Source organism: Microtus oregoni, unplaced genomic scaffold (genome assembly GCF_018167655.1).
Source record: "Microtus oregoni isolate MIOR12 unplaced genomic scaffold, Mior012 000072F_ref0000427, whole genome shotgun sequence".
Lineage (NCBI taxonomy): Eukaryota > Metazoa > Chordata > Mammalia > Rodentia > Cricetidae > Microtus > Microtus oregoni.
The window spans coordinates 8,206,298-8,219,260 of NW_024543979.1; the positions used below are offsets into that span (position 1 = coordinate 8,206,298).

At 43.5% G+C, this 12,963-nt stretch overlaps 1 protein-coding gene across 4 annotated transcripts in view; it reads right to left on the reverse strand.

Moving 5' to 3' along the window:
* The window catches only part of Glmn (glomulin, FKBP associated protein), a 30,215-nt gene that overhangs the window by 2,581 nt on the left and 14,671 nt on the right, over nt 1-12,963 (reverse strand). For all 4 annotated transcript variants that reach the window (XM_041642118.1, XM_041642115.1, XM_041642117.1 and 1 more), the window contains exons 8-16: nt 11,007-11,194; nt 10,014-10,067; nt 9,771-9,801; nt 9,423-9,512; nt 8,688-8,729; nt 8,530-8,603; nt 5,800-5,884; nt 5,273-5,379; nt 4,419-4,482 (exon numbers count right to left, since the gene is read on the reverse strand). In XM_041642118.1, the coding sequence (XP_041498052.1) occupies nt 4,419-4,482; nt 5,273-5,379; nt 5,800-5,884; nt 8,530-8,603; nt 8,688-8,729; nt 9,423-9,512; nt 9,771-9,801; nt 10,014-10,067; nt 11,007-11,194 (735 nt within the window). The remainder of the gene's footprint in view (nt 1-4,418; nt 4,483-5,272; nt 5,380-5,799; nt 5,885-8,529; nt 8,604-8,687; nt 8,730-9,422; nt 9,513-9,770; nt 9,802-10,013; nt 10,068-11,006; nt 11,195-12,963) is intronic.

Consider the following 12,963-nt stretch of genomic DNA (forward strand, 5'->3'; position numbering starts at 1 on the left):
TATGTTTCCTAGCAGGAAAATGGTAAGTTGTGGTATATCCACATAATAGAAAACTACATAAACATTTTTTTCTTGAATAAATACTGAAGCCACTTTATATTGCATAACTTCATTCTGACTTAAAGAAAAATGTGGCAACCTCACCTCCCAAGGGCATTAATTACAGGCATGAGCCATGGCATCAAGCTAAGGGCATTATTTTAATTTGTAATCCATAACATTAAAACATTAACTAATAAAAACACTCTTCAAAATTAGGCTAAAGAGAATTTCTTTTGCATGCTGTTTAGCATAATTCCATCTTTCCTGTAGTGAACTGTACTGCTTTTGGAAGCGTGTAGGCGGAAAGACGCTATGGAGGTGAAAATATACTCTGTCTTACAGGAAAGTTACCACATCTTTTTTTTTTTTTTTTTGGTTTTTCGAGACAGGGTTTCTCTGTGGTTTTGGAGCCTGTCCTGGAACTAGCTCTTGTAGACCAGGCTGGTCTCAAACTCACAGAGATCCGCCTGCCTCTGCCTCCCGAGTGCTGACCACACCTTTTTTAATTTTTAAAACACAAAAGAAGAAAGCTTAAGATTTCTTTCATCTTAAAAAAGTAGCAAGATTTTTACAGTGTTTATAAGGATTGAACTTTTGAAATCCTCACGATTGCCTGCCTTTCATTTCATATCCAAGTCACTGACTTAAGAGTTTTGAAACCTTTTGAGTTCTGTCTTAGCTATGCATTAAAACTTCACTGCAGCTGGGTGATGGTGGCGCAGGCCTTTAATCCCAGCACTCGGGAGGCAGAGGCAGGCGGATCTCTGTGAGTTCGAGGCCAGCCTGGTCTACAAGAGCTAGTTCTAGGACAGCTTCCAAAGCAACAGAGAAACCCAGTCTAGAAAACAAACAAACAATTCACTGAAGCCTACCCAACCCCACTAGACATTTTTTACAGCACAGTGAGGTAGGTTCTGAAACAGGTAGGAATCTTGCAAAGACAGAGTCAACCATAATAAAAGAAGAAATGGAGCACGCACTGGGGATGTTTGGTCCCGCAGAACATGCACTGGGGACGCTCCCCACCCCCCTACCCGCAGAGAACACACTGGGGATGCCCCCCCAAGAGCGCACTGGGGATGTCGTCCCCCCACCCCCGGAGAGCATGCACTGGGGGATGTTTGGTTCCACAGAGCACGCACAGGGGATGTGTGCCCAACCCCCCCACCCCCGCCCAGAGCACCCACTGGGGATGCCACCCCCCCCCCCCCAGCACGCACCAGGATGTGGGATGTGTGTCCCCCCACCCCCCGCAGAGCACGCACTGGGGATGTTTGGTTCCACAGAGCACGCACCGGGGATGTTTCACCACGCAGAGCATGCACTGGGGATGCCCCCCCCCCCCTCGCGCAGAGCACACACCAGGGATGTTTCATCTCATCTCGCTTTTTCACTGCGGTGCTAAGGACTGAACCCAGGACCTCACAACAGGCAGTTATTCTGCCACTGAGCTACAACACCACTCCTGGCACATTTTAATTTTGAATAACAGACATTAGAAAGGATTTGAGTGAAGAGGACAGAAGTTAAGCAACAGCACAACTATGGCTCTATTTTAGAATGATCTTGCAATTCAAAACAAGTAACCACTATCTGAAGAAACCCAACAGTAGAGAACGTGAGCTATAAAAATTAGAGACGGGAACTATTCGTCTATAAGAGTCTAAAAATGACAGGAAACTAAGTGTGGGAGAAAGCGCTGAAAACGCGCAGGGATCCCAGAGTGGGAGGACACTGGGCGAGGAGGATGTAGGAAAGTGGAGGTTGGCTCCAACTCAGGTTGGTCAGAAAAGAGAGATTATCACTCCTGGTGAATCACTTTATATTGGAAGGGATTCTGTCTCTCCCCGGGTGCCCTTCAGGCCTTTTAGTTTTCATCACTTAGCACAACTAAATGAAAAACTGGAACTAGTAGGGGTTCCTCCAAGTAAAAAGGCACAACCCCACATCACCACAGTAGCACAGTCACTATAAGCAGCCAGAAGCCGCACTTTTGCTTTAGACAGGGCCCCGCTCTGCACTTCAGGCTGGCCTGGAACTTGTGATCCTTCCTCAGTCGTCCCTGTCAGTGCCACCGCGCAGAGACGTCACACCTGGACGGAGCTGTCAGTTACTTGCTAACCACAGTGGCTAAATTTGCTTTTCCTTGTAACTGTTAGGAATGTTTCCATTACAGACAGGCTAGAAAGCGTATAAGGCACCAATGTGGCAAGTGAGAAGAGGACTTCTACTAATAATTCCCTGGTATGGAAATGCTTATAGTGGCATACAGATAAAAAACAAAACCCAATCAACAAACAAAACCAGTATTTGGTTCCTAGGGAAAAAGAAACCATTAATAAGCCAGCCCTCTCAGTCATATTCTTTCTTTCGTTATAAAATGTTCACACTAAGATGTAGCAAGGCATTACCTATGGCTGTCAGGATAGACAGCAGAGACTCTATAGAAAGTACATCTGTCCTTCCTAGTCAGTGAGAATCCCTGTGTCAAGCAAATCCCATCATCTCTTGTGTATGTTCAGCCTTCCTGACTACGGCAATGCTAAACTCACAGCTTCCCTAAGGACACCTGCTGAGGTCCAAGGCCCAGGGCTGCTTAATTTATATTGTACTTTTTTGTTTGTTTGTTTTTGCCATAGCCCCTTTAGGAGGCAAGGGTTAAGTTTAATTTCAAAAGTTCTACAAGGAGTCATAGCTAACTTGTATCATTTTCTAGACATCCACATTTGAGCCAATGATTGACCTTTCCTGAGAGAGAAGGATTGATGAGAAGGGAAACAAAGAGCACTTTTCTTCCAGCATTGTGAAGAATGGCACACAGCACCTGGCCAGGACAGCGGTCGCCTCTGTCAGTGAATGGGTGGCCAGTGAGAAGGACATATGGGAACGTCTGTGGTGATGGTAAATTTGATATACATGTCTGTGCACTTCATCTATGTAAATTTTACTTTCAAGAAAAATGCTGACATATATTTAACTCTGCCTAATGAAATATATGCTGAAATATTTGGGACAAAATATATTGATAGCTACAGTTAATGTTGAAATACACCAAAAATTACAACAATGAGAGCTGGGCAGTGGTGGCACACACCTTTACTCCCAACTAGGGAGGGAGATGGGTGGGAGTCTGAGAGCTCCAGGCCAGCCTGGTCTACAGAGCTGGTTCCAGAGCAGCCAAGGCTACACTGAGATACCCTGTCTTGAACGGCTGCTGTAAAGGTCTCTCATCGCTTCTGGACATTTCAACGTTTTTCACAATAAAACAATCACCTAGTGTAGACGAAGCCCATTGTCGAGTCTGCTAGGTCCACTCAAGGTCCTGTTGCTCCTTGGACTTCTCATCCCCAGGTGTGACTTATCCGAGTAATAAAAACCGTTGCACTTTCATGTGAAACTTAATTACTTTCATTCTGCCTATCATGTTAAAAAAGTCCAGACTGGCGTGACTCATGTGGTTACAGGTAACAGGAGAGCAGTTATTAGAACGGAGTAGGCAGGAAGGAGCCTAAAAGTAAATGTGATTTTACTGCATGACAAATCTCCCTCAAGTAGCTTTCTATTTATTGAACACTTCTAATGAAGTGCTATTAAAAAAGATCCAACTTCCTACACACCATTCAAAAGCACTATTAACATCTCAGTTTTGGGGCTAAATATGCTTCAGTTTGTCATGTCTGATGAGGTGATTTAGGATAATTTTATTTCATATAACTGATTAAAATCCTGAGCTATATACAAGCAGAAGAGACTGAGCAAGGAGTTTCATGTGTTGTGGCGCTCCACAAGGCCAGTTAACAGGTGACCAGCTGGGCTGTGGCGGTTTGACTGTAATTGGCCCCCATAAGCTCATTGGGGGAGGGGGCACATTGGGAGGTGTGGCTTTGTTGGAGGAAGTGTGTCACTGTAGAGGCGGGCTTTGAGATCTCATATATGCTCAAGCCACACCCAGCATTTCAGTTCACTTCCTGTTGCCTGCAAGAAGTAAAACTCTCAGCTCTTTCTCCAGCACCATGTCTGCCTGCATGCTGCCATGTCCCCTCCATGATAATGAATTAAACCTCTGAACTGTAAGCCACCCCATTAAATGTTTTCCTTTATAAGAGTTGCTGTGGTCATGGTGTCTCTTCACAGCAACAGAAACTCTAACTAAAACAAGGGCCTAGCAAGACTTCCTGAAAAGAGCAGAGACAGAGCAGGAAAAACAGGTTAGATGTGAGAAGCCAAGTGTGCCTGGGAGCCGACAGGAGGTGTCAGAATTGGTACCCAAGTTTCACAGCTGGGTAAGAATAATAAAGGTGGGCTTAGGACAGTGGTAAGAACAGCTCATGCATTCTTAATATACTCACAGGTTCTTTCCCAAATAATTCACTTACTTGATTGTCATTTTCATTATCTTTGATAACCAAATACCTCAATAAATTTAATGAAGCCATAATCCTGTTAATTAAAAAATAACTTGTTATCTTCAGTAGAGATTTATGTAATCAACAGCTGAAATATATAAAGCAAGTTAAAAGCTTGGAAATACCGCTGTCAACACAGCTGCCCTTGGACACTATCCCCACCCATCTGTGGAGTGGCAGCAGCTCATCGCTGTCCTGATGTGAGCTCACAAGACTAGGTGAGCATTATTTCCCCTTCACCCAGAGACAGCCCGGCCGTCCTCAAGATCATTTCTTCTCCACATCCATTCTAATACACCAAAAGTGAAAGTTTATACTCTACCTGGGAAAAAAATAGACCTGAAAAACAAAGTCCAAATACTTAATCCCTTTATGCACTGTTTTTGTAAGATTCTTAAATTTTAGTCAGAAATGCTGTGGTTTCAAATCTCTGTGTAATGCTGAGATAGAAAATCAGTCACTTGGGCTGCAGAGGTGGCTCAGAGGTTAAGAGCACTGACTGCTCTACCAGAGGTCCTGAGTTCAATTCCCAGCAACCACATGGTGGCTCACAACCATCTGTAATGAGATCTGATGCCCTTTACTGGCCTATAGGATATATGTAGGCAGAAAACTGTATACATAATAAATAAATCAATCTTTAAAAAAAAGAAAATCAGTCACTGTCCTGGAAAGAAGAGGTTTTGTTTCTATCTAAGTCACTGAGTAACTTAAATAGGAAAGGCTTACATACTTTTATGAACTAATTACAGATTCTAAAATCACAGGAAATATTTTCTTAGTTTAGGAATTTTACTCTCAGAATCCTGGTATGGTCACCTCACCTATCTGAGTTCTGCAGTAAGTCTGTTTCAGCACCCTCGGGGAGGAACAGTACCAAGTCCAACAGCGAAATCAGTTGAGGGCCTGCAAACCATTTGTTAGATGTTTTCTGAAAAGCAAAAGAAAGATTATGAAAAGTTCATGTAATAGCATGATAAATGTTGCATATTGTTACAGATTCTCTAACTCTCATTTCTATGTGCCATTCCAGACCTAGTGAAGGTCTTGCCAGCCTGAGAACCCTGGGGATCTTTTTCTATGTGGGGTTATGCATGGCCACATACAGATGAGACTCAAATTTGTATTTTTCTGAAGTATACAGCACAACTTATATTATCAGCCAAAAGAAGTAATACAGTTTAAGTTTATAGTTAACGAAATTCAGGGGGGCAGGAGCGGTGTTTTCTTTTTAAACAGGGGATTATACTTTAATATTACAGACAGAAAAATCCTGTGGGTAAACCAACACGGACATATGCCACACATGAATAAACTGGTAACTAACCCTTACCTCGGTCTGTATTCTTACCTTAAATGATGCATCAATCTGATTTTTGATATTTTGAATTACGAAGCCTTCCACACCGGAGTGATTACTTGTATTTAATAAGCACCTTTAAAGCATAATTATAACACATGAAATTATATTAAATTGCAATATAATAGTGACAAAAAAGTTTACAATTCAATTGGGCCTCACGTAACTTCTGATTATAAACTTCACAGTGGGGACAATTATCAGCGTGGCCAGTGACCTGTGAAGTTATCCTAATAGCTTTTGCTTTCACTGCCTGGTAAATCTCATGTACAACTGGGTCTTTAAAACAACTTTTTAGTGTGTGTGTACACATGTGCATAGTTCAGAGAATGGGTGTGTTGTTCTGTCAGCTGGTGTGTGTGTGCGCGTATGCACACGTAGGCCAGAGAAGGGTGAGTGTCCTGTTCTATCCGTCTCCTTTTCGAGACAGGGTCTCTGACTGAACCTAAAGCTAGGCTGGCACAGCAAGCCCCAGCAATCCTCTAACCTCCCACCCAGCACTGGAATTAAAGGCACATACAGTCATGATCAGTTTTTGTTATTGTTACATGCTCCGCCCCCCCTCCCCCAACATGGTTTCTCTGCGCAGCCCTGGCTTTCCTGGAACTCACTTTGAAAACCAGGCTGGTCAAAGACCCTCCTGTCTCCGCCTCCCAAGTGCACCACTGCCTGGCTGTCTGCCCAGTTTTTGTGTTGATTCTGGAGATCTGAACACAGGCCCCCACGCTTGTGAGAAGTGTTCTTACCACTGGGCCACCTCCTCAGCCCTCAAACAACAAATTTCTATTAAACCGTGCATATAATTTAACATGCCAAGAGTGAGCACGGGTACAACCTCAAAGCACAGAGTGCTCCCTGTGAAAGTAGGCTGCTGCTGGCTTATTCGCTGCGGGAAACCTGACGGCACTGCTAATGGCTTAGGTCTCCAGTGTCCCCAAAGGCTCATGTGCTGGTTCTCACTCAGTGGTGGTGGCATCTTTAGGAAATGGGGCCTCATGAAAGGAAACTAGGTCCCTAGGGGCATGTGCTTCAAGAAGGGACGGGGACTCTAACCCTTTCTACCCAGCTGGGCCTGTGCTCCTGGCCACGACGAGGTGAGGTGGTCCTTCTGCTGCCCTAAAGCAACAGAGCCAACTGCACAGACTGAGGCCCTGAACCTGTAATGGGAGGCTACTATGAGAAAGGGGTCTCTTGGCAGAGTACGGCAGGACAAAGTGAGAAACCTGGTATAAGATCTAAGGGCTGAGGCTGTGTGAGCTGGGCCCGACTCTGTTGTCAGAGGACTAGGACAGGCCCTGGGATGCTAGGACTCTACACTCCCTGCATCCCGACATTGCTTCAATCAGTTTGCACCTCATTGTTAGTACCCAGCCCAGGGTGAAGTGGGCTAAGATGGTAGGCTACCGTCAGTGTTGTTGGAGTACACCACCTCCTGGTGGAAGAGGGGTGGAATCTCCCGTACACTGTGCGATGGCCTTAGAAAGCCTCTATTTATTACAGAGTTTTCTAACGTTTAACTTAGTGCCTAAAACTCTACTAAAAACTCTACTGGTAAGATCTCAGAGTAACGGACTGACTGGCCTGTCAAAGTTACAGATCTCTGTGGCACCCTCAGTTCAGTTATAAACAATGGAGACCATTGAACTCTAAGGTTCTAGCAGGAGCATTATCAATCTCTGTTATTCTTTTAAGGCTGCTTGGAGTTTTTTTTTTTTAATTGTTTTTATTGCACTATACATTTTTCTCGCCTCTTTTCCTCCCCTTTCCCTTTCTGTCGTCCCCCATGACTCCCACACTCCCAGTTTACTCAGGAGATCTTGTCTTTTTCTCCTTCCTATTCAGATCCATGTTTGTCTCTCTTAGAGTAAGTTTACAATATTTCAATTAAACTAAAAATTATACACTGCTATTCATATAATAGACATTATATGTTTCCAAAATACTTGATAAGCTGATTCTTTAGCTCTTACAGATACTGAACTATATTGTACAAATATTGTACCTTTAAATAATTACATGGGCCGGGCGGTGGTGGCGCACGCCTTTAATCCCAGCACTCGGGAGGCAGAGGCAGGCGGATCTCTGTGAGTTCGAGACCAGCCTGGTCTACAAGAGCTAGTTCCAGGACAGGCTCCAAAACCACAGAGAAACCCTGTCTCGAAAAACAAAAAACAAAATAAATAAATAAATAAATAATTACATGGCATTAGTAGGTTTCAATCAGTCACACACTAGGTTATTATCCATGGGCTATGTTTTAAAAATGTCTCTTAAAAGCTCATGTGTTAAAGACTGGGTGCAGCCGACAGACTTCTGTGAACTGACTGATTAGCTGGGAGGGCTCAAGTCAACCAGCAGATCAACCCGCCAAGTGAGTCCTAACAGAACGGTCCTGCTGAGAGGTGGGGGCAGGAGGCAGGCCTGACAGGATGGCTTGTCCTTGGCCCTTCCTGTGAGGTGACCAGCTCTGCTCCATCATGGCCTCCAGACACCTCCTCCATGAGCTCTGTCTTACCACAGGCCACAGACGACACACTGAACCCAAACAAACCTTTCTTCCTAAGTTGTTGTCTCAATTACTTTGTCAGGGCAAGAGAAGTGCCTAGTTCACCAGCTTGATACATACATACCTAAATAGTGTGTTTGCCTTGAGACATACCTAAATAATGTGTGTTTGCCTTGAGACATACCTAAATAATGTGTGTTTGCCTTGAGACATACCTAAATAATGTGTGTTTGCCTTGTGAATCCAACTTGTCGATGTACAGCTGGAGCAAAGCCAAGCCCTTTTTCCTCTGGAATGAAACGAATGATAGTATTTCTAGTTATTTATTAACATTTCTCACTGTGACTCATAGCTAGTCTCCAATCATACATACCAATGTCTCAACGGGGCAAAGTGTCATGACTTTGACTAAGCCCTAGAAATAAAGAAAAAACATTTCAAATTCATATATGCTTTTGACCACAATGGAAGTTAAAGGAAACACCTGGGCTAAGGAGATGAGCTCCCCTGGCCTCACGGCTACATCTATGGCAAACTAACTGCAGTCAGCTCTGCACACAGGACAAAGTGAGGTATGACTTGGTGCGGTTTCAAAGGCAATGGTGATTTTCAGTTATGTATAGAAGAGCAAGAAAAGGCAATCAAACATGCAGAAGTGTAGCACACTCACTAAATGTAACCAAGCTTATGTAGGAGCAAAAGACATTCTTTTCTATTTAAATACTAAGAATTTTCTACACTCAGAGGGAACAAAGATCACAGGCATGCACTCCACGGGCGGAGACGGACAGGGGGAGCACAAGCCAGGAGAAGGCCGCCAATAGCTGTTTAGGTTAATTCTAGGAGCTGGGGGAAACTCAAAAAGAATAAAATTATTTTAAAGTATAAATTAATCAAAATTTAAAACTCAGTTTGGTAGTCTTGCTAGCCATATAGTCTGGCTTTTGGCACAGATGGCAAACCATTTCCATCAGCACAAAAACTCAACCGGAAGCAACAGCAGCACACGCAGAGGCTGAGAAGGAAAGGAACTGCAGGCATACGTTACCTTGGCAGAGTTCAGAACAGGCAGGGAGCTGTTTTAGAGCAGAATATATATTCTGCTTACCTGAGGCACAGCGAGAAAACTTTTGATTTCTAAGTACCGATGGAGTAGGCTGTTGTCTTCTAATCTCAGTAAGCTATTCTCCAGAAGTTCCTACAGATGAAATACACACATACATTCAAGGTGACGTTGACAGTTGCATTATTTTTAATATTTATAATATTTATAATGCTAGCAGACCGGCTGGAAAGGGTTTACCCAAGCCTGATGACCTGAGTCCCCAGAACACATACAATGGAGAGAACTGGCTCCTGCAGGTTGTCCTCTGACCTCCACAAATGCATGTACATGCGTACACACACACACACACACACACACACACACACACACACGGTAGCAAATGAATCTTACCAATCCTTTTGAGAAAATAGACTGTTCTGTTCTGAAAGAAAACATTGAAAGTTATCATTATGGTTTTCTAGTTTTTTTAGAATGGTTCCTTACTTTAGGAGAAGCAAATGAACACTGAAATACAAGGTCTGGGGCCGCACGCCCTGGCCTCAGCACTGCATGTTGCTAAGGAAGAACTTGAACCCTGTTCCTGCCTCCCAAAACTGTTCAGTGATGCCATCCGATCCTGAGATTTCATTTTACCTTTGCAGAAGTACTTCGATGTGTTCCATGTTCAGCTGCAAAAGGTGCAATGGGCTAAAATGTAAAAGAATAAAAAAAGATGTTTAGAATAGGCAATTTCCTGTCCTAACCACTGATAGACAAACCCACAAGAGACCACATGCCAGATAAGACCTCAGCACTGACCTCCAATCACAGCCCAAACATCTCTCTCTCACACACACACAGAAATTTATACACATATTATTTGGCTCAGTGGTTAAGAGTACTGCCTGCTCATCTAAAGGTCCTGAGTTCAATTCCCAGCAACCCCATGGTGGCTCACAACCATCTGTAATGAGATCTGGTGCCCTCTTCTGGCCTGCAAGCATGAACGTAGGCAGAACGCTGTATACACAATAAATAAATAAATCTTTAAAAAAAGAAGAAGAAGAAGAAGCAAAAACAAGCGGCTTCCTACTACACAGAGTGGTTGTTCCCTTAGTCAGCAGAGAGGGCAAGCCTTTATCACTAGAGGTTTAGTAATTCTGGGTCTTCTGCTTCCCCCAGCTGAGAAGTCTGCCAACAAGATCGCTCAAGGTCCCCTACCAGTGAGCAAGGTAGGAGGCCTCTCGCCCCCTTCTCTGGCTGTGTGCTGTGTAGCTCACAGACCTCCAGACACAGAATGCTGTAGCCTGTGCCTGTGGGGCTCACAAGGCCCCACTCTTCTCTCTTACAGCTCCACTGGGGGAGTCTCCCCATCCCAGGCATTTCACCTAGCACTCAACGTTGGGGGGGGGGGGTTCTGTTTCCTTTATAACCCCAATTTCAGTATGGCTGTGTTTCACCTGTCTGTCTCCATGCCTTTTATGCCCCCCACATCTCCCTGGAAGCCACACACTAACTTGTCTTTTCTCTACTGCTGGAGACACCCAAAACCTCCAGGTATCTCTAATATGCCTCTTTCCATGTACAGTGTGTTAGCATACATGTAAAGGATACTAAGTCAATCAAGAGTTTGATATTGACTCTTACCTTAAGACCATTGGAAGCTGATCAATACCGATGCCCTGAACAAACACTAGGTATGTCAGAGAGGCCACAGAGTCTGCCAACTGTCTGTCTTCTTCTTCCTCCAACTCAAGGCAACCCCATGTCCTTTTTTTCCTTCCATGATTAAGAATAATTTGGGGGACAGGGTGTCCAATTTCTGATAAAAATCCCTGTGAAATAGGTTTTTAAAAAAGTAAGCTATTGGCAAATTAACTATACTATCACCCCTTATTCTATATCCACATTCTGTATAATCCCTTATCTTTTTGAAGGTGTATAGAATTGAGATACTTGCTTTAATAATCAGTCCCACGATTAGACTGCCTCAGACACTGATGGTACTTAAGTGAGTGTGGAGGTTTGAATATGAATGCCCCATAGGTTCATATATTTAAATGCTTAGTCACCAAGGAGTGGCACTGCCTGAGAAGGAATAGGAAGCGTGGCCTTATTTAAGAAGCTGTGGCCTTACTGGAGAGAGTGTGTCAGTGGAGGTGGGCTTTGAGGTTTCCAAACCCCAAAGCAGGTCTAGCAGTGTCTCTCTCTTCCTGCTGTCCGTATGTCTAAATGTCCGTATGTCTAAACTCTCAGCCGTTTTCCCAGCACCGTGTCTGCCTGCATGTTGCCGTGCTCCCCACAATGAGGATAATGTACTGAACCTCTAAAACTGTAAGCAAGCCCCAGTAAATGCCTTCTTCCCTAAGCACTGCCGTGGTGTCTCTTCACAGCAGTAGAACACTGACTAAGACAGGGAGGAAGTCTGCTGGTCTCAGATCAGTTGGTTCTGAGTTATTCAAAAGATTGCCCTGATGGGACTGACATTCAGACTGCTTTTTTTGCTTTGTTTTATTTACTTATTTACATATTTATTTTGAAACATCAAAATAAATTTTGAGACTAAAATTAATAAAGTATCCACACAAATGAGTTTTGTTGACAGCCAGACTATCTGATTGCTAGACAGAGGGCTTTAGCGTGAGCTAGAGCAAACTACTGCAGGGGGCTGGAGGGATAGCTTAGCAGTGAGGAGCACTGGCTGCTCCTGCAGCTTGCAACCATTCATAATTCCAAGAGATCCAATACTCTCTTCTGGCCTCCTTGGCTGTTGTACACCTGTGGTGCACATAAAAAAGTCATATACTTTGTAATAAAATAAAATGAGTAACTTTACAACACAAATGAAGCTGGACATGGTGGCATGCGCCTTTAATCCTAGCACTCGGAGACAGAGACAGGTGGATCTCTGAGTTCAAGACCAGCTTGATCTACGGGAAGAGTTCTAGTACAGCCAGAGTTATGTAGTGAGACCCTGTCTCCAAAAAAACTAAAAATAAAAAGAGAGAAAGACAGGAACCATTTCAACATGAAAAAAATATAAGTGCTTCAGAGAGAGCGGTGGATGCTGGGCAGTAACAGGGCAGAAGATGAGAGGGGCAGGCTTCACAAGTGCAGACCTTCAGGGGACAGCCATGTTCTGGAGACCTCAACGCTACACTGAGATGGGGCCTGGGTGCTCTTCTAAAGGATCCAGCTCAACTCCTGGCACCCACGTGCTGGCTAACAACCAAAACCTCGTCTGGCTTCCACACAGACACATTCAGGCAAACACACACACACAATTTTAAAAAAATACTACTAAATCAATAGCAATGATTTATATTATAATGTTAAGAGGAAAAATACACAGGTGTATATATGATATAACCATTCAAGACCTTATATGTATGTGTATATATATATATATATATATATATATATATTTTCCTATTTATGAACATACTAAGTAGAAACATTTGCAAGGCTTTGGATAACGAGTTACTATTTAATTGCCATCTTGTTTATCTGTGTTCTAAAAAAGTTACACATTACCCTATTAGTAAATTATCAATTTACATGCTCATATGAAATAGATCAGAATATAGAAGGATAAAATTTAAGA